The 22679-nt window shown below is 35.5% G+C and overlaps 1 protein-coding gene across 1 annotated transcript in view; it reads left to right on the plus strand.

Moving 5' to 3' along the window:
- Positions 1-22679, plus strand: part of LOC131039591 (uncharacterized) — a 44766-nt gene that overhangs the window by 16778 nt on the left and 5309 nt on the right. The window contains exons 3-7 of the mRNA XM_057972381.2: positions 17068-17252; positions 17933-18217; positions 18384-18442; positions 18580-18616; positions 18732-18803. Coding sequence (XP_057828364.1) covers positions 17068-17252; positions 17933-18217; positions 18384-18442; positions 18580-18616; positions 18732-18803 — 638 coding nt within the window. The remainder of the gene's footprint in view (positions 1-17067; positions 17253-17932; positions 18218-18383; positions 18443-18579; positions 18617-18731; positions 18804-22679) is intronic.

Here is a 22679-nt window from a genome sequence, read left to right on the forward strand (position 1 = left end):
CACTATGGCTATCAGCATATTTCTTTTGCTGATCTTGTGCATCCTGAATATTATCCTTCAGTGTCTTAAGGATATCTTGATTCGTTTTGGCCCACTTAAGAGATTTTGGAGCTCTAGAATTAAAAAAACCAAATCCACAAATGTTTAAGCTTCATAACTATATAAAGCTTTTTTTGGTAACTTGGAGGTATCCTTGCGACCCAACCCAATGCCCAACCTGCCTTGCCTTGGACTTATTGCCAAGTTGGGGCCAAGAAGGGGCAAATTGAGGCGAGCCTAGTCCTTTGGGGATGCTCGCAATCACTCACCAACCATAGGCATCGGGTATGCTCGAGCCTCAGAGTCGAACTTAAGACCAATGGGGAGCAAACCCAAAACCGAAGCCAACTCTGCTACTCGTGTAAGGCAATAACCATATAAAACTTTAAAGGGGTCATGTGTAGTTTTGTAATAGAATTTTGCCAATTGTAACCACTTTGCTCATTCTTTTTGCTGCCCCAAAGCATAATTTTTCAAGCAGCCTTCAAGCCATTTATTTACAATATCTGTTTGACCATTTGTTTGAGGATGATAACTAGAAAAACGGTGATTATTTTTTGTAAGTTTGCTGCGTGAAGGGTTTCAGAGGCAAAATGTGGACAACGGGAAGAAGAGCTCAACAGGAAGAAGAGCCAGGTCGCATGCCATTGCCAGGTTTTTTTTACGAAAATTTCTCAGGTTCTTTTTTACGAAGATTCATATAAATTTCGATGCCATTTTTTAAATGCATGAATACTGTTCGGATATACACAAAAAATTATACATTTTTTAAAGTAATAATTTGATTTATTACAGAAAATTATACATAGAAAATTCTTTTTGTCTCTAATAAATTATATAAACAGCATAGAAAATCCTTTTCGTCTATAATAAATTATATACACAGCTTCTGTGTATATAATTTATTATAGACAAAAAGAATTTTCTTGTTAGGTCCAGGAGACAATTGAGAGGGAGGGGGGGGGGGGGGGGTGAATCAGTTGTCTAATAAATGCAAACCAAAATTAACTTAACCAAAACTTATAATACCGGTAAACCAAATTTTATGTCGGTAGACTGTTTATCAGTTAATTGCAGTACGGGTAAAGATTAATGCATGAAACAAAAAGACAATAACATCCACAACACATAACACCAATATTTGTACGTGGAAACCCTGCAAGGGGAAAAACCACGGTGGGAAGCCTTACCCACAATCAGATGATACTACTGCAGATAGTATGTGTGTACAATAAGGGGTCTACACATGCAAAAAGGCCAAGCGCTTAGAGCTCACTGCTCAATCACAAAAGGGGAGTCACAGTGACTACAATTGGATGATTAGATCCAATGATAATGTACTGCTCAAAGTAGCATCTCCATATGTTGGATTCAGTACCGGTTTAGCTCTGATATGCTTTCTTCAAACCTTCCTTCAATCTTGAATGATGTCTGCGTGTATAGCTCTGTTAATATTCACATATACCTTATTACAATCTCTATCCTTGCATATATCAATCTCACAAATGAGATCTTACATTTATACCATAACCTAAGACCAATTGAGTAGGTCAGCTCACTAAAAGATGTTACAATAAAATCAATTACAAATGAAACAATATCCGATGTATGATGTCGGCTCAATGCATTTACAATAATAACAAATCATCTCCATGACGTGCTGTGCTGATCTGGAATAGATATGCCTGCTGGTGTATATCTTGGACCTATTTGCCGGTTACAACAAATATGCAAACTCGAATAAACCAATGAACAAATCACCAAGACAAAATGTCGAAACTCGAAACAATGTCTTTGACATAACCAAGTAGTCTTCAAGTGATTCCAAGTGCTGGTGAACCAAATACCGGTGACTGTGCATAAGTCACTTGCTTGCCGGTGAACATAACCAAATTTCCAAGTGCTGATAAGTTGACAAGTGTTGACATCAATGACAAAACCATATCAACATATCCAAAATACCAACAATCTCCCCCTTTGGCATTGATGGCAACATAAGATGGAAAAACCAACAATTTCCCAAAGAGATCATAACTAGAAATCAAAATACAGATACAGAGAGTAATCTGTAATCAAAATACAGATATAGAGGGTAATCTGTGTCGAAACTCGAAACAATGTCTTTGACATAACCAAGTAGTCTTCAAGTGATTCCAATTGCCGGTGAACCAAATACCGGTGATTGTGCATAAGTCACTTGCTTGTCGGTGAACATAACCAAATTTCCAAGTGCTGATAAGTTGACAAGTGTTGACATCAATGACAAAACCATATCAACATATCCAAAATACCAACAATCTCCCCCTTTGGCATTGATGGCAACATAAGATGGAAAAACCAACAATCTCCCAAAGAGATCATAACTAGAAATCAAAATACAGATACAGAGAGCAATCAATCTCTCCAACAATCTCTCCTCAGGAATAATGTGTTTTTCCATATCAATCTCTCCCCCTTTGACATCAAATGCCAAAGCAATACAAATACTAGATTCAAATACAAAATACCAACTACTGCCCCTGAGAAGTAGCTCTCCTCATCAAAGCCGGAATAAAAGATTTCTCTGTTAATTCTACCGGTTGATGACAAACATCAACTGTTTAAGTCTCTACCGGTGGGGGTATAACCCCAAGCTACTCTCTGAGATATTCAAAAGTCTCTTTAGGCAAAGGCTTAGTAAAAATATCTGCAATCTGCTCTTTAGTATTCACATAAACCAATTTCACTTCTTTTGCTTCAACATTCTCTTTTAGAAAATTTAATTTGATAGAAACATGTTTAGTTTTTGAGTGAAGTACCGGGTTCTTAGATATATCAATTGCTGCCGTATTATTACAGTAAATAGTTATAGGTTCCTTGCATTTTACCTTTATGTCCTTCAACATTTGCTTGATCCATAATACTTGTGTGCAATTAGTTGCTGCTGCAACATATTTTGATTCTGTTGTTGATAAAGATGTGCAACTTTGTTTCTTACTCAACCAAGAAATTAATCTGCTACCAAGAAAAAATGCTCCACCAGTTGTGCTTTTTCTGTCATCTTATGCACATAAATCAAATTTTTCATCTCTAGGATACCATAAGCCAAGATTTGTATGCCTTGTAAGTACTGGAAAATCCTTTTTACTGCTGATTCATGATTTTCTTTAGGATTACTTTGAAATCTTGAAACAATACATACTGCATTCATAATATCAGGTCTTGTTTGTGTCAAATACAGTAAACCTCTTATCATAGACTTGTACCTAGTCGGATTAACAGGTGTTGATTCATCCCGTAATGATAATTTATCAGTTGTAGTCATTGTGCTTATCGGTTTAGAGTTCTCCATGCCAAATTTCTTTAGTAACTCCTTCAAGTACTTAGATTGAATCAAGAATATACCTTTATTAGTCTGTGAAATCTGCAATCCTAAAAAGAATTTTATCTCTCCAATCATAGACATTTTAAATTCTTGCTGCATTTCATTAGAAAAGTCTTTACATAATCCATCTTCTCCTCCAAAGATTATATCATCAACAAAAACTTCTATAACCAAGATGTCATCATTAGCCACTTTGTAGTGTAAGTTGCTGTCAGCATTACCTTTAGAAAAACCAATTTGCAAAAGATATTTATCCATTCTAGCATACCAAGCTCTAGGAGCTTGCTTTAGTCCATACAAAGCTTTCCTTAACCTGCAAACCATATCTTTGTCATCTGTCAAAGAAAATCCATCAGGTTGTTCAATATAAACTTCTTCTTCAAGATAGATTCACTTCACAAAATGTATTAAATTCCTTAGATGTGAATTCACCTCCTTGATCTGATCTCAGACATTTGATTTTCTTGCCAGTTTCATTCTCTACCATTACCTTGAATAGTTTGAATTTCCCAAATGTTTCAGATTTCTCCCTGAAAAAAGTAACCCAACACATTCTAGAATAGTCATCAATGATTAGCATAAAATACCTATCTCCTTGTAAGCTTCTAGTTCTTGCTGGACCACATAACCAAATCTCCAAGTGCTGATAAGCTGACAAGTGTTGATAAGTGTTGACATCAATGACAAAACCATATCAACATATCCAAAATACCAACATTTCTATGTATAATTTTCTGTAATAAATTAGATTATTACTTTTGTGTATTTTGTGTATTCAAAAAATGATAAATTATATTTTTCTATGTATACAAAAGTGTAATACTGTATACACTGTTATGATTATACACAAAAGTATAATACTGTATTTAATGTGTATACTATACATTATTATGTCTTAAATCAGATTATTAAAATTAAGGAACAATTAGTATTCATAATACATTTGACAGTTACTATACTTAAGCCCCAATCATTACTTCTTTCCTAATCATCAATTCTAACAGAGGATGGGGAATTACTTGTCATAGGGTGCTTGGAAACCAGTCTACAAGTAGGCTCGCTCAAGGTTTCAAGTCTCTGTCCATATCCCATCTTGGGCTTACCTATCTTGTGAGGTATTGCTCAGTCTCTCCCTGACAAATCCAACCTATCCTCATGAGGGGCAATAATGGATGATTAAGGAATGGGCTATGAGTACACTAACTTTTAATGCATTATGATTAAATATGTAATTAAGTATGACTGTATTGCAGTCTATATTAATATTACTATTAAATTCTGCGTAAGAACATTATCAAGCTTCATATATTAAGCATATGAAGCTGGATGCATTTGATTCCTTTCCTTTATATCTTGTATTGCAGCCATATAGCAAAAATTTCTTTGTTTTGGTTTTTTGTGATATTGATTTCTATTGATCTCTATTTTATTTGCCTACAATATCTCTATGCTATGGAAATGCCCTAAAATATTTTTAAAAAATAGTTTTTGATTTTTTTCTACAATTTTTTATGTTTTTTTGTAAATCCGATTTTTTCCCCAAAAAATCTTATACTTTTGTTTTGCCGATTAATTCCCCAAACGATTATTGCTTCCATGCAGTTGAGAGGCTATTATGACTAGTCCTCACTATAAACTTGCTGCCCACAATATATTGACGAAACTTTTCAAGTGCATGCATGATGGCCAACATTTCCTTGTAATATGTAGATAACCTCTTTTCAATTTGTTGATGTGTCTTTTGTACACAACCAAACACAAAATAAAATACCTAAAGGTACCTTAACCTCTCTTGAATAAAGCTTTTCCCGAATGCTGAAGATCTCACAGAAGGATCAATCAGAGTAGCTCCAAGGTTTTGATTGTAGGTTCTCTACGTATGGATAAGCTCTTGCGGTATGATGTGATTTTGCTAGAATCACAAGGGGACTTACATTCGATGACCTGAGCGAATGATTTTGCTGGAATCACTAGGTTCCTCGAAGACATCAATCTAGTGGGCCCTGCCCCTGCCCCCACTTCTACACTTATGTCCAGGTACCCAAGGTTCGTGCTAGTCAAAACAAAGCCTCTTTCCTCTCAACTCACCCCTTGAATTATGAGATGCACCGCCAACTAGCCTAGACTTCTCACTAGTTTCTCTAGTAAACTTTGGTTTCTTGTTGTCTTTGTGGCAAACTTGTGATAAGGGTCTTTGTGGAAACTCAATAGGAAATCTAGCTTGTGGTATAAGTAGCTCCATGTTCCTTGCACACTTAGTAGCGTCCTGCAAGGATAGTGGATCAAAAGCTTTGACCAAACCCATGAGAAGTTTTGACAAACCCTCTATGAACCAAAAGATCAACCTTCTCTCGGTCACATCAAAAAGCATTATTGACAACCGCTAAAACTCTGAAAGTGTATGCATCAGGTGTCCCAACCCATCTCAATTGAGCCAACTGTATAGAGTGTGCCTTTGAAGCCTTGTGGTCAAATCGCTCTTTTGAATTCTTGTGGTCAAATCGCTCCATCTATGTCATGCAAAACTGATCATAAGAAACTATCAACACCATGATCTGTGTCACTAACCCATGATACCACCACTCATGTGCTGCTCCTTCAAGGTGAAGGTTAGCAAATTTGATGGCATCAGTCTCCCTCCATCCGTTTCAAGACAAGGTAAGCATCCAATTTCTGAATCCAAGCTTTAGTTGTACCCTTGGATGATCCTTAAAAACTCAGCAAGGATAGATGTCCCAACCTTTTCTGCAGCCCATAATTTTGCTTCCATTGCTTCCATTGTTTCTGCTTTGGCTTTCTACGTTTGGTGACCTCCAAGTAGTCTCTAAAAGAGACAGTTGATTGAAAATCTGCCCCGAAAGCTTGATATTAGCGAAAATTTCAACATCCTCATTGTTCTCCATGGGTTCCTCCTGTATAGGCTCATCCTCTTGTATAAAGGTAGGCATGAAAGGTCTAGATTGTGCTAAAACTGAAGGTTTGAGCTAGTAGAGTGTTCCATGTGTTGTGCAACTCTGCTTCTTTCTCTGTATCCACATGCACCAGATCTCTTAAATTTGCTGTATTATGAGAGGCATTTTTCCTCAAATAAAGATTGGTGTTCTGTAACTGTCTTAACATTTCTACAAACATTTGTTTTGCCTCCTCTTCACTTGTTGATAGTGGTTGATCACTACCAGCCTTTATTCCCTCCAATTTTTCCAGGTTGTGACCACCCTTTCCATGCACACAATGAACCCAAACAGGCTGCCAAGACTTGCAGATCTGATACCACTGTAATATCCTTAAATAGGGCTAATCTAAAAAACAACAATATCTCCAAAAATAGGGCACAAATAATTTTGAAATTTTATTTGTTGATAAGAAATCCTTCGACTAACTTAGATTTATATTTATATTATTGATCTGATTTTTTTGCTAATATTTATAAATTTCTGAGTATGTTTTATTGTAGAAAAGTTATTGAAAAGCACTCTAAATTATCCAAATTTGAACTTGTACCCTAAATCTCACCTCCAAATTTGCCTCCAAGCCTGATAGAGAATTGCAGCCTTAGCATAACAAACCAAAGCTCTTCCACGGAAACACATCCTTTTGACTAGGGGGAGCCCTTATGTCTCTCTGAAACCAGGGATACTGAAGGGTTTCAGACCTTAAGCCAAAGTTTGCAGCACCAATAGATAAAAGATTGATAATATAATGAGCTCCAAAAGAACCCTAGAATGTTGTATAATGACTCCCAAAAGGATGATTTGACCTCAACCATTGATCTATTACCCAGTTAAATGCTCCAAATAAAATCCCTAAATATGAGCCAATAGGCTCCTTGAAATCCCATGCCCCCTTGGCTTGTTTGGCACGTGCTTATTAAAATCACTTAATGTACATGTCACTTACGTCATTAAACTTAAAAAGGACACCTGAAGTCTTTAGGCTAGGAGTCACTTAAGTTGCATAAAAGACGTGCCCACGACTTAAGTTGCATAAAAAGACATGACCACAACTTAAGAATAGAATAGAATAGAATACAAGCCAAAGACTCCACACTTGCTCAATAATGCTCTACATCCACTTCCACTTGGGTAAACCGAGTAAAGGACAGCCAATGCACCATTAAGCCTCATGGCTTGATTTGGGAACATCACAATCCTCCCCACCCAAATAATGCGTGTCCTCAAGAATTTGTAGACTAAGATGCTTAAGAATCTTGGTTTTTCAAAGGCAAGTTTTTCCACTTGATGAGATATTCAAAAATTACTTTATTCCTCAACTTTTTATCTCTTGTAAAATTATTTCCGGAATGAGGTGAAAAGAGAGTTTTTAAGGATTCAAAGTTGATCGATTCATCAAATAGAAGAAATAGAATTGGATGCAATGAAGGAAAATAGACACTTTTGAAGAAACAATCTATCATCATTTTGATTCTGACTTACTTTCTAGCTCAAGGCTTGAAAAATTAAGTTATACTAGGAGACGAAAGATGAAAATGTAGATTGTATGTAGTTGTTTTTTAAAATTTTGACACATTATCATGTGTAAACAGTTATAATGCTGTCATACGTTTATTATTTATAATGTTGTTGTATTATAGTGTATTGTTCAACTTTGAAATTATGAAATTTCAAATTTTGAGAGTTTGAGGATCATATGATGTGTGATGTTTGAATTATGACAAATTGGTAGTCAAATTAGATTTTTTGTTCTCTAAATGCATTAATTTCTTTTTTGTGTGTAATTATGAGGTTTGTTTTTGTGGAGTCTGTGTCAAGTTTTTTGTCGAGTCTCAAGTTCAACGCAAAATTTGGGCTGGTGAATCGACTTTGAGTTCGAGTTTTGAACTATTGTTTTGACTTGTTTGCATGAATAGGTTCAACTTCTTGATCACCTAGTGTCACATTGATGGTTTTGGTCGGAGTTCTACCTATCTTGTTAATGGGGCTTCAACCATGTTGTATCCAAGGGAAGCATCAGGTTGAACCTGAATAAAGTTAGACTTTGCAATATTAGCTTGGGTTGAACCTATGTTTATGTGCTCCATTGTAGGGATATGAGAGATTCAAGAATCAAAGAGGTTACACATTTGCTAGAGATGCCTTAGGAAGATAGGAAGGGTTGGACTTGAGTAAAAAAAATTGAAATAAGTGTAAGAAGATCCCACTAGATGGAGAGAAGGATCCATTTTTAGGTTCACTAGAATGTAAGTGATTGGATAGTCCCTAAATTTTGGGAAATATTTGACCCTACTAAAGTGTGAGTAGGTTCATGGGAGTTCATCAAAATGGGAGATTGGATATTACTTATATTTTGGATGATTCGAGATTGGATATTACTTATATTTTTAAATATCCTCTAAAGAATAGCAATGTCTAACGATCAAGAACGTTAGGAGATTGGCCAACAAATAGGGAATTCTATTCCCTCTGCACTTTAGGCTTTGCCAACCAAGGTGGGTATCCCTTATAATAGTGTCAAAGATTGCCAACAATTTTCAAACATATACTTTCTTAGTAGATAAATTCTCATACATTATGAGAAAGATTCATAAGATGCAACATGAATAACTTAAATATATTTGAGATTTTTACTTTGAGAAATAACTTAGATCCAAGCATGATATTGCAAAATAATTATGAATAACATGCTAAATTCATTGTATACTTTAGATCCAAGCCTGGGATTGAAAAATAACTATGAATAACTTAGATATTTTTGAGATTTTCACTTTGAGAAATTACCTTGGGTTTTTGAGAGGAATTAATCTATTCAAAACGGTTCCCATCCAAATCTCTATAGTCAAATAATCACATAAATGTTTCCTTAGAATAATTTCAACTCATTTTAATGGATGATTGATATCACTATCTTACAATGAAACATCCTACGAATGTCATTTAAAGTAATTCTACTCAATAATCCTTATATAATGCAACACTCCTAGTATCTCATGAAAAGCATTTACTCCATTACTTGAACATAATCAATTCACAATAATATTTGTTCCACAAAATGCAAAGATGAACTCAACAATCCTTGATCATTTTATTCATAAGAAAATATTTCATTACAAACTGGAGGTGATTACAATTGAAGCATGTTTTTCGTATATTGCAATTGAAATGAACATTGATGTTAACAAAAAAAAACTTCATTTATAGACTATGCTTCTCTATAGCCTAAGACAAAGACAAATCTAGACTAAGACCGCCCAAAACTTTATTTCCCAGAACTCTTTACAATTAGGGTCACTCCCACTTAAATAGAAACGAGAACACACAATCTCTTGAACCAAGTCACATGACATGTGTCTCATTTTGCATTTGACACACTTTTTTGTTGGAACATAACGGTTAAGGAACTCTTTATGGAACAATATTCCCTTTACAGTTTGAACGGAAAGTTGATTGAGTTTGTTAGAAGTCCAAACTTGCAGCTAAGATAGTCAAATGAAGATAAAATTTGCATCAAAAAATTTGTGGTCACTCCAAAATGCTGATGTAGACCAAACTTCCCACTTGTTATGTCATTTGTCCAATTTGGAAGTAGATGTGGAAATCTAATGATTGATTGAAGCTTATATTGACCTTTATTCATTATATTTCTTCAACCAGGATGCATAGACCTCTTCTGAAGGCCATTGAAAAGATACTACCTTTGTAATCTTACCAGTGTAGGCACTATACTTAACATCCAAAATTATTTTATCCTCCTTATCAAAATTGTCAAGGCTGGATTCCAACTCAATTAGCTCATCCATTGTATTGTTCAAGAACCTTGAATCGGGATGTGCACTTGCACATACGAATGAACACAATGAAGGGATGGCAATGCCAAATTCACCTTTCTATTGATTTAATGGCCTGACAATTTTGTGATTATCCAAGATGTTGGGATTTATTCATTTCTCCATAGTCTCAAATAATTTCAACTTGCCCTTAAATTGCCACTTCAACCTAGATTGGTACGTTGAGATTTCTCCTAACAAACTAATAACCTCATTTGTCTTTGCCAACCCACCTAGAATGTTGGGATCAAATTTGGCACACTTGTAAAGTTCATGTACTAAATGTTTCCAATTAGGTCATCCGCCAAGTTGACAACCTTCTTATTTTCATCATTATTTACCTCTTTCAATTATTCTCCAAGCTCTTTTATATTAAGAGATAATGCATCTCTACTCGAATATAAGTATTTTTATCGAGTTTGATGGAGGGATGATAGGTGGTTCAGCAATACTTTGGGAGGACAACAACAAAGAATTGTCCTTGTTGTATTCTTGGAGCAACTTGTGGTCGCTATGCAGCCTTTCAAACTTTGCTTGAAGTTTCTTTGTAGCTGCCTCATTGAACAATGTAATATTTAACGACGCCTTAAAAGAAGCTGCCTGAGGAGCTAAGGTATCAGATTTTGTGCTAGAATTGAAACAAAATAAGCTTTCTTTGCTTGTTCTTCTATGACAAAGACTTCTTCATTGTCTTGCCTTCTAATGGTGTCTAGTGCTATGGCCGAAGATATATCCCAATCAAGTAAAAGAAACAGCCCACTTTCTTGCACCAACCTTCTGGCTTCCTCAAGAGTGATATTGTTGACATGAAAGTGAACTTCTTTCATGATTTGCTTCGTTGTTTCTTCCATTTCCTTAGGATCTGCTTCCCATTCGGCTTAATTCATTTTCTATTGAAATTCTTCTCTTTTCTCTCAATATGAAATCCTTGAATTCCTTGGATTTCACAAACTCATCATTTGACACGAACTGGTTGTAGGCTAAAGCTTTGACCTCATTTGCTTGACCTCCCCCACTCCTAAGATTGACTACCAATCTACCTTGTAGGACATCTAAAAAATGCACCCTTTGAAGAGAGGGAACGATTTAGTTCACTTCCTCCTCTCCTTCAGGTTCTCTCCAATCTCCTTTGTGTTAATGAAGTGCAACTGCAGGTTCTCCAATTGGTTACATTTGTTGTGGCATTGTTGGAACTACTGGCTTTCTCTTTGGGCAATAAATGCTGCTATGGCGTGTTGATCTTCTTTATGAGATTGTCTCTTCTACTTTTCTTTGTGATTCAACAGGAGGCTTGTATGCAAGGGTGGATACATTATTGAACATAATTTTGATCCCTCAACTTCATGGTATGCTGCTAGATAATTTGTATTTTCCTTCCTTTGTTCGTCACCCTTAAAAATTGCACTCCATTTTGCCTTTTTGATTTTGACATCCTCATCTGAGATGCAATTCCTCATAAAGTCTTCAATAGAAGTTTGATTTCGCATTCATCCTAATTTGATTGATGAAGTGCTCAGGATCATATTCTTTATGAGTGTTCAAAATCATCCTATATGTTTGCTGGATACAAATCTTGGGAAAATATGAGGTTGCATTGTTGAATCATATAATCTTATGCTCAATTTCTAATTCAAGTTGTCTTTCCGTAGGCCTTAGAAATTGGCTGCACAAAACATTCTTCAAACACAACATACTTAGAATTTGGATATTGCATATTGTTAATTTTGTGCCCTAGATCAGTAATCAGATTTATGTCTTTTAATTATGCCCTAGTTTGTTAATCAGATTTGTAATATTTTATTAAACCATAATTCAGTTAACTCAGAAATGAAACAAGTAAACAAGAGACAAAACGCAAATACTCTGGGAAAACCTCCAAGGAGGAAAAACCCAGCATTAAAGACCCACAGGTCAGATTATATATTCTCTCTTAATTGCACAAATACAATACTTAGCTTGCTTCTCCAGATCTGATCCTTTTGTATGTCAGATCTGCACTTCTAAGCACTTCAAGTCTGCACCAAAAGAGGCCTATATCCTCTTGGACAAGTTCGCACAATCCTTGACAAGTTCGCACAATCCTTGGGATAAATTCGCACTTTTATTAGCAGAGCTAATTCGCTGATTGCATTGATGATTGAATTGTGTTTGCACTTTAACTTTATTTATATGGATCTTTTGACCAAAGTCGGCCTCAATCCTTTTTGGCGCCAATTTATATTTTGTGTCGTGAGTCCTTTTTGGTGTAGCGTGAAGGATGAGGCTGGACCTGTCTTGGGGCCACGCTACCCCTTAAAGATAGGACCCAGTCCTAAATGGGTTTGGATGTTGCCTTAAGGCAATCCAAACCCATCTTTCCCTAGTTGTCTTTCCTTAGGCCTTAGAAATTGGCTGCACAAAACATTCTTCAAACACAACATACTTAGAATTTGGATATTGCATATCTCAAATGTGTCTCCACATCTGAATTGGCAGTGGGATATGAGATACCTTGATAATAAAAAAACCTCAACATCAAAGGTTTGTCCCAAATGCTTCTTTCATTGAACAAGAAAATTTGACATAGAAGGGAATACCATTTGAAGCATACAACTTGTTTGTTGATTTTGATGGCCACCACCTACTTGTGCATCTTTTCTATGATGTAGGTGGCATAATCAAATTTTGTATTGATATCAAAATTTTGTATATTTGCTACTAAAAGCATTAAGTCAATAGGTACTTGAGGTTTCACATCAAATCCCAAGACTTGTCACAATGCATAGTACATCTTGACAAAGTAATCTTCAAAGATGTCAACATTATAATGCTTGACCTTATTCTGAGCAAACTATATCAAGTGCCCATTTATTCCACTAGGTCTATAATGAGCCAACAAGTAAACCCTCTAACTGATCTTGTTCTTCTGATATTCATTGCATAGGGAATTGAAGCCAATTGGTAGATACTCATTGTCTAATCTTACTAGAACCTCACCCTTGTAATTCAAAATTACTCTGTTCTTTGAATCATGCTTGCCAACTAATACTCTGATTAAATCCACATTCACAAAGATATTGGTAACCACCATTTTTTCCGAGGTGCAGACTCCAAACATTTGAAATAGGTTGCCTAGTAGAATCTCTTTTTGTAGCAAAACTCAAACAAATTCCACCCGTTCGTAAGGATTATTGCATCCCTAACACTTTACTTGTCCCTTAGATGATCCAATAAAATTCCTGTCTTTTGAGCATGCATTAATTTTCTTGATGAACTTGGGACTTGGGCCAAAATATCCTCATCCAACCCTCTCCTAGATTTAGATGGTTGGGAACTTGAACTCATTTATAGGGTTTTTGGCATAACTAGGGTTTAGGAAATGGTGAAGGGTTCTAGAATCAAATAGACGACGACCCCTTCAACATTCTCAAATTATTATATATACCCTTAACAAATGAAAGCATATAAATTTGGCCATAATTGAGCATATTAGTAGGGGAATTAAACACGTACTTGTTCTCTTCCAGGAAACCCTAGGTTTTGGTTACAAACATTGGACAACCTCAAATTACACAACTTCTTCTCACCAAACGCCTTTAGGAACTCTTGCAAACTCAAATGAATGTGTTTGATGTAAAGATATGAGAAGATCCAATATATATCAATCCATTTTTGGCATTAAAGCTCTTATGTGTGAATAGGGTGTTTTTGGCTATTTGTTGCTCTGGTTTGAATGTGGATCATTGATTTTTGGGTGGCATGTGAAGGATCAATAGTGATCACAATCTTTTACTTGAGTTTCCTTTGTTACGAAGTTGTGATACATTGATGAAATTAGACCAATCAGACGATGATACATAGTTGGCACCTTATGTGGACATTGATTTTTGGGTGGCATGTGAAGGATCAATAGTGATCACAATCTTTTACTTGAGTTTCCTTTGTTACGAAGTTGTGATACATTGATGAAATTAGACCAATCAGATGATGATACATAGTTGGCAACTTGGCACCTTGTGGCATTGATAGTGATAGGTGTTACAATTGCATACCATCGTAGTTTGGAGAAGCTTGATGTTATAGAACTTGCAATGTGAAGCGAACACTTGATATAGTGCCATGCGGATCAGACTCGTTTATTGGTAACTTCAATCAATTTGAAGAAATTGCTCGGGCCCATGACGTGTCACCACAACATGTCAACAAAGTGCATAGTCACAAGTTCAAGCTTTGATTCTTTTGAAAATATGTGATAATTTTTATTTATGCGATACCAATGAGAGGGCACCATTTAGGACCACCGTGGCACATTGTTGACATACAACTAAATATTGAGAGGGACACGCGGCAGCATGGTGCATGATCGTAGTTCTGGAGAGCTCACTAAACAAGAACATGAAATAGAAAGGAGTTGTGCGATGCAATAAAATCATGGCATGTGGATGCCAACATGATGAAGGTGGGGACCATGAAATGGGCTCCAGGAAGGCAACTTAAGTCATTTTGTAAGGAACACATGTAATTGCTTATAACTAGTCATTCGGAAAATAGGGGCTGGTCAACTAACAAATAGAAAGGCTTCAAGTGGACAACTAAAAAATGAGGAATGAGCTGAACAAGTCATTGGCTGATTAGAAAATAAAGCAACATAATTAACGAGGGACTCTAGGGTTCAGGGTTTTACATAGGTTTATCAGAATTTGCACGAATAATAGAAAATTTCTATTTACAACACAATCAAAGAGAGGCTATAAGATAATGGACTCTATATTGGAAATGTTGGAAGGCCTTTCTTAAATTACACTTATAGGATCGAAAAGGCCATTTGGGCAGCAAATAGGCATTATGTGTCGACAATAATCCATTCAAGGTAAACACAAGGCAATAGTATGCAACATGTACCACACTTAGAAAGCACTAACATATGCAATAATGCAGTTTAAGAATGCAGTTTAAGGCATCATGTCAAGCAATTCAGATAACAAATATCCAAGAGATCTCTCCCTTTGTGTCAAGCTTCCAATTGTGAGCTTTCCATGGGTTTGGTTTGGTTGAACATTTGGAAGAGAAAATGTACCCTAGCAAGCCACATTAGCACTTTTTCATAAAACTCCAATCTTGATTCTAGCAGAATCCTATGCTAATGCAATATTTTTGGGTAAAGCACTCCTTGTCCTCCTAAGAGGAGAGTTTAGAAGGACATAATTTGGTCTGCATAGTTTGAAAGGCTAAAGATAATTCGGTAATTTATTCCTGCAGAAATGATCCAAGGATTAAGTCATATAAAAGGGTACCTACTTGGGACAAAAATAAAATATGGTGATGTCAGCTTTGTCTAGGTGAGAAATGACATTAATCTACTTTATTGCCTATGACTTGGGATGCTGGCCATAATTATCTTAATGGAAACATAGGACTTGAATTAAGATTGAAGTGTGCTCTCATGATGTCAATAGGTGTTTAGGTGTAGTGATATAGAACCTAAGGTATGCCATAAACTGCATTATTGCATATAACTCCAATCTTGATTCTAGCAGAATCCTATGCTAATGCAATATTTTTGGGTAAAGCACTCCTTGTCCTCCTAAGAGGAGAGTTTAGAAGGACATAATCTGGTCTGCATAGTTTGAAAGGCTAAAGATAATTCGGTAATTTGTTCCTGCATAAATGATCCAAGGATTAAGTCATATAAAAGGTTACGTAGCCTTGGGACAAAAATAAAATATGGTGATGTCAGCTTTGTCTAAGTGAGAAATGACAATAATCTACTTCATTGCCTATGATGTCAGCTTTGAATTAAGATTGAAGTATGCTATCATGATGTCAATAGGTGTTTAGGTGTAGTGATAATAGAACCTAAGGTATGCCTAGGGCACCTAAATGATGATAATGCAATGCAGTAACTCTAGTTGAGGTTGTCCGTCCTGCAATATATGAGTGATGGGAGATGCAAAACACCAAAAAAGTCTCTTGACAAAAAAAAATGATAGTAAATTTTTTGTGAGCTTACCTTCATCTTGCAAACAATGATGTATATAAGTCTATATATTTGGCTGCAATTATTGTCAATACTAATATACACTTGTCAGAAGTAGTTTAAACATCTATTTTATGGACAGTGTCTATGCTTCTTAGTTGTGGCAATGGTGATAGATATTCAATTTCAAAGTGTATGCATATAGCTGTAAGCTTTAATGCTTGCATACTGACTTTTAATAGCTTGAACTGACACTGATGTTCAAATGATACGAGATATAATTATATTATATTATATGGTACTGTCACTGTGTAGCTGGACTGGGAAGGCCCTGTTTATTCCTGAGCCTTGTTGCAAGGTAAAAAAAACTATGGTTTTATATGTTTATGTTTATAAATTTAAGCTATAAAACTACCAATTCCCACTTTTTAGAAGTTCTTAAATATGTTTTATGTTCAAATGTTTATTGTGTGTAGATTTGGCTGTGCAAACAGTGATATATATTCAATCTGTTTGTATGGCATGGCTAGTAGCTGTGCACATGTTGACGCATATTCAGTCTGTGTATATTCATATGTATACTAAGAATGCTGATCAATATGCATCTTTGGGTGGTCTGTTGGATTTATGGTGTTCCTTTGTTTGTGATCAGCAAAGTAGTTTAAGTATGCATATATATAGAAGTTTAATGTGTGTGTGTGTGTGTTATTTAGTTGTGCAAATGTTGACATATATTCAATGTATACAATGTAAATGCATGGATTTGATTATTAGAATTCTAACACACACACAGACTTGAGCAGTCTGTTATGACAGCAGGTGTTCTGTTGCTTGTAAGTGGCCAAGTAGTGTTTATGTGTATATATGGTTGACTGTGCAAATGGTGACATATACTCGATCTTTGTATTGATAAAGATATGTGGGCAGTCTGTTGGATTTACAGGTATTCCATTGTTCGTGATTGGGGCTCTGTGGTTTATTGCGTTTGGGTTTGTGTTGTTTGTGTTGCTCATCAATCACTTTTGCTGTGGACGGAAGGTGAATGTTAAACTTCACAACAAGACCTACACCATTTCACTTAGCCTCCTCATAATTTTCACCTGTGCAGGAATGTACGTATGTTCTACCTTCTCTTTAATATATGGAAATGAAAAATTAGATGTTTGGCGATTACCATGTTCCAAGTTTATCATAAGGTTTTATTTTACAAATGTTTTGTCTTGATCAGTGGAGAGGAAAAGAGTATATGAGCTTATTTATTGCTAATTGTCAATCTTTTAGTAATTTCTGAATTTGAATCTTATCCTTAAATTTTAAATAAAATGTTGCTAAATTGACTTAGCAGATAAAATTGATAAGCACCTGCATTATACTCTGTATTCTTCTCATTTATTAGATGTGTGATTTATATATTTTAATTTCAAATGGAGATAGCTGTTAATTAAGCTTAAAATGTTTCACTACAAGTTTTTCCTAGTCCGGAGTGATACTTAATATCTTTTGGTACTTATTCTTTTTCTAGATCTTCTTGTGGGCACAGGATCTTAGCACTAAAAATTACCAATTTTTACTTATGTTGGATGAAGAGGTTTTTTATTGTTTTCAATTCTTGAGGATAAGGTTGTGGCTTGAGCATACGAGGACCACATGCTTTTCATCCCTAAAATGCATGACTAAAAACTCATTTCTTTCTGTGGTGTCATGGGGCTTGAAGTTTGTCTACTTTTCTGATGTATTTGAATATCAGTATTCACTATTTAGGGACATGAAGATATTTGTTTGCTTGTTGCAGAGCTGGAAGTGTCTTGCTTTATGTGAAACAAGATAAGTTTCATCGCAACATATCTGAGACATTGGATTATGTTGTTGATCAATCGAAATTGACAGTTCAGAACCTTAGAAATGTGACAGACTATCTGGCCCTTGCAAAAACTACAGGCGTAGATCAAATTTTTCTCCCTATTGGTGAGCAACAAAAGATTGATGATTTGAATAGAAAGTTGAGAACTGAAGCAAATAATCTGGAGTCCAAAACAGAAGACAATTCTCGGAAAATAGACAATGTTCTTGACATTGTGTAAGTAACCTTCTGTGGCACTGTTTTTAAGTTATTTCACAGAGTTATTCAATCTTCTAACATGTCAATGCTTTTGTTTGGGAAGTGCATTGAGATTAGTTAGGCCACATTATCTTTTGTTTATGTTACACTTACTTTGTCACTAAAGGATCTGAATTTGATGTAGGCGAGTCATCTTGATTGTGGTTGCTGGGGCTATGTTGTTTCTGGTTTTCCTTGGGCTTGGTATATTTCCCTCCTTTCTTTTTCACTGTTCATATAAATGCATTTATATAAATTTGATTCATAGTGTGTTTCATTTGTACCCTTTTTCTTTTCTTGATGTTTTGAAGCTAATTTATTTCTACATTGCTGGTTGACAGTCTTCTCTATTCTTGGACTTAAACTTTTAGTTTACATGTAAGTTATCTTTTAGAAGGTTCAAGTGATTTCTCTGATGCAATTGTTAAGTTAGTTGAATGAGATATTTTTTCTTGTTCCTGAGTTGAATATATCTTTCTATTATATTCCTCAGACTGGTTCTAGTTGCATGGTTTCTCGTGGCAGCAACGTTCATCCTTTCTGGCGTATTTTGTTTTCTCAGCAAGTAAGTTAATTTTGTCTTGTTAAGTTTTTACTATGCTTGCCTGAGCACCTGTAACATTTGATGGGTTCCTGAAAATTATTTGCTTTTTATCATTCACGAGTAACCAATAAAAATTTAAGCATTCTGTATAATATAAGTTTGATTTTATTCTATATGTTTAATTTCTCACTTCCTCTTATTCCCTGCACTCACCTTCTCCCTACCCCCCTTTCCGCTTTCCTCTCACCCTTCCTCTCCCCTTTCTCATATGTTTTTTACTTTGGTTTAATTGATTAATGTTTCTTTTGTGTGTTCAAGTGGTGTGTTTGCTTTGATTTTGAGAAAATTTTGTTCTGTCTTGTTTATGTAGGTATTTGCTTGTCAAACTAAACATGAATTTTCCCCACTTATAATGTGAAATCCTTAGTTAGCTTTGCACAATTTTTTGATCCATTGTCTAGGATTTAATTCTTTCCTTGTGATAATCATGATGATATAGTGGTGCAGCAATTGAATGTGGGTCAAATGAACAACTGACAAAAGGGTATGCAGAGCACATGACAGAAGGTGAAACGAGGAAGAGCAATGTAGATTGAATGAAAAACTTAATGATTTCAATTGCAGAAATGAAAGAAATACAATGGGCGACCAATATGTGAAGCCCATTCCTCGTATGCTGCCCAAAACCCTTGAGAAATATATGCAGAGACTCTTTGCAATACATTGTAATGCCCAATTACAAAGCTCTACCCAAAACTCTTATCACTTGCTAATTCACCCTTACAAATGACAGGACATCTCCAATAAATAAAGTCACAATTAGAAAATTTAATCTGCATTTAGGTTGAGGACTGATGCAGTCATCCACCAAAAATATTTACACCCGGGAGGAAATCAAAATCTGCAATATTCAAATGTGCGTAGACTGCAAGAAGAATATTCATTCCATTCCTTAATAAATTTGAATCTTATGCTTCCCTGACATTCTAGGCTTGACAAACTACTAGAAAATCCAATCAATGCCATTTGACAAAAAATACGCAGACACTGACTACTGTATTCAGACATTGTGACATTTATTAACTTTTTGAAGGTGTCTACATTGAGAGATATGTGTAGTGCAGAAATGCTGCACACAAAGCATGAGGGTTGTGGGATGGGACACATGACAGAGCAGCTTGCGTGAAGCTCAAGAGATCCTGCACCTTTCAAACATGAGTGCACCAATCCAGTAAAACAGCTGCTGACAAATAAAACAGCGTGCACAAGTTAAGTTGGTACCCTAAGAAAGCATATAACATTTTTTGTACTCGCAATGCTCCCGTGTCATATAGAGGGTCTTAGGTTGATTTGGATATCGAAGTTCCATCCACTTTGTCTTTTTTGTAGTGTAGCATTATTGTTAGCACTGATTCTTAGCCATTGTACGATCATAAACAATAGCAATAGTATTAGACCTGTGAACATTTGCTCTTCCCTGCTTCTTTTGCTTTTTAACTTTGTCATTTAGTTTAGGCTCTACTTCCTAGATCACGTTTCTCTTTCTTCATTGATATGTCCTAAATTCTAGTTAATTTCTATGTGCTTCTTCATATCTTCTCATTGGAATTCAACACACTTCTTTTATCTGTGATCAATATTTGACGTTATGATCTATGCTTCCTCATGGAGCCTTTAAAGTTTCCCATCACATCTCTATGTTAGATGGAAATGGAAAGTATTGGCTCATCAGAGTTCGACATAAAAAACATGATGTTTACACTCATTGATTCAAATCTGTCACTTATGGTTAGATACTTAAATCTTCTGCTGTTGTATTCATATAACATAAATATCCTAGTTATTACAGATGGTTGTTGTCACATAAGTGCTGGACCATTTTTCCAACTGAATTTAGTCATTGAGACTAGGCACTGAAAGGATGGAACAGTGTTAAATCGACATACTTATGTTTTAGTGTCAGATGAGAAAGTTTGGATTGGGTTGCATTGATGGAGAGCGTGGTTATGTCTGAAGAAGTTTGGATTGGGTTTGGGGTTAGTATCAAGCTTGGTTCTGTTGATGTGTGCACAAAATTCAACTTTGGCACTGTCTGGGTGCATATTTTGTGCAATTTTTGAAATTGATGTACAAGTTAATATTGGCAAAGGAGCTAGTGACAAAAAAAAAGGTGAGTTTTCACGCATTAGCAAGTTTGAGTCTTGATCAATCAGATTTGAACTTGTTATAAATGTTATATGCTGAGGTTGTTTTATGTTAAGGTTGATGGCATTGCCTGTTTATATACAAGTTTTAATCATTTTAGCATTGTCGTTTAAGGTTTTACACATGCATTGTGTGAAATAATTGACAGAGTTCCACAAAAAGAAAATATTTAACTCCAGTAGCATATATTAAAGCAATATGTGAAGGCTGCAGGTGTCAAGAGCAGTAGCATATATTAAAGCAATATGTGAAGGCTGCAGGTGTCAAGAGATACCATAGAGAAGAATCACCATAATAAAAATTTATAATTGAAATTGTTTGAATTTTTTTTTGGCACCTCTATTTTATATGCCAGGTAAGCTTCTGACACAAGGTAGCCCAAGACTCCGATCCAATAAGGCACAACCCCTGTATAATAAATGTTAAGTTATACACCATAATAAAATTTTATAATTGAAATTGTTTGAATTTTTTTTTGGCACAACCTCTATTTTATATGCCAGGTAAGCTTCTGACACAAGGTAGCCCAAGACTCCGATCCAATAAGGCACAACCCCTGTATAATAAATGTTAAGTTATACTTGTAGGGTTATTAGCACCAAACCTAATGGTATATGAAAAGCATCAATAACTCAAAAGGGATTCAAGTGGATTGGGTTTTCCTTATTTTAACATTTGCCCTATAATTGAATTTGGTGGTGTTGATGGACAAGTGAGGGATCAACTAGTTGAGATACTGATTCATGAACATTGGTTTGGGGACCATAAGTACAAATAACAAATACATTTTAGCTGGAGGGGCAGTAATGACATGCTACCATGCGAGAAATGGATGGCCAATCGTTATAATGATTCAATGACCATAAACAGATTGACCATTACAAAAGATCAAGGTCATCCATGCATTCAACCAACTAACATGGCTCTAAATGGAAATTTCAAAGGTTCTATTCCTTTTCGGTAGAGATGTTGTTTGAAGCAAGTGCTAACCAGTTTGGTAGTTGTTATTTCAACTATAATTACTAACTCAGAGAAACACAAGGAGATGAGTTTTAACATTCTAACATCCACTTTTGTAATGTCCCCATCCTAGTCAGGGACAGAGGTTTGAGGAGTTAGCCTATTTTTGGACCCTTGTAGGCTAACAGGGTATGGATAAGGGGGTCAATGATGCAGTATCTTGAAGATTGGTTTGTCGATTTGTTCTAGTTCAGTGTTGAGTTCAGTTTTGGTCTTCGTTTCATCAGTTTCTGACATTATATAAGGATTTCCTAATTTTTAGGGGAAAACTGTCTTAAAATAGACACGGTCCTATTTTCATTGGCATGGCAAATTGTGCCCCCAGCTTCTGACAAATTCAATTTTTGAGCAAAAATGAGGGAGGTATGAATTTTTAAGTGATTCCCACAGGCATCTAATTTTTAATGAAATATTAAAATAAAACCACGAAGTGTATCACTTAAATTTATTTAAGTAAAAATTTAATATCTCCTAAGTTGGGCGTTGCTTTTAGGGTTAATTTGGGAACCCTAAAAGCAAGTTATGATTTTTTAAAACCTAATTGCCAAAAATCGTACTTTTTGAGTATTTAGGCAGCCAAGATGAAATTAAACCTCATTCATTGATATTGAGCATTTGACATTCCTTCCGAGCACTTGGCTATGGTGGCTAGGGTTTGGACCTGTTTTGGAG

The sequence above is a fragment of the Cryptomeria japonica genome, chromosome 5 (genome assembly GCF_030272615.1).
Source record: "Cryptomeria japonica chromosome 5, Sugi_1.0, whole genome shotgun sequence".
Classification (NCBI taxonomy): Eukaryota; Viridiplantae; Streptophyta; class Pinopsida; order Cupressales; family Cupressaceae; genus Cryptomeria; species Cryptomeria japonica.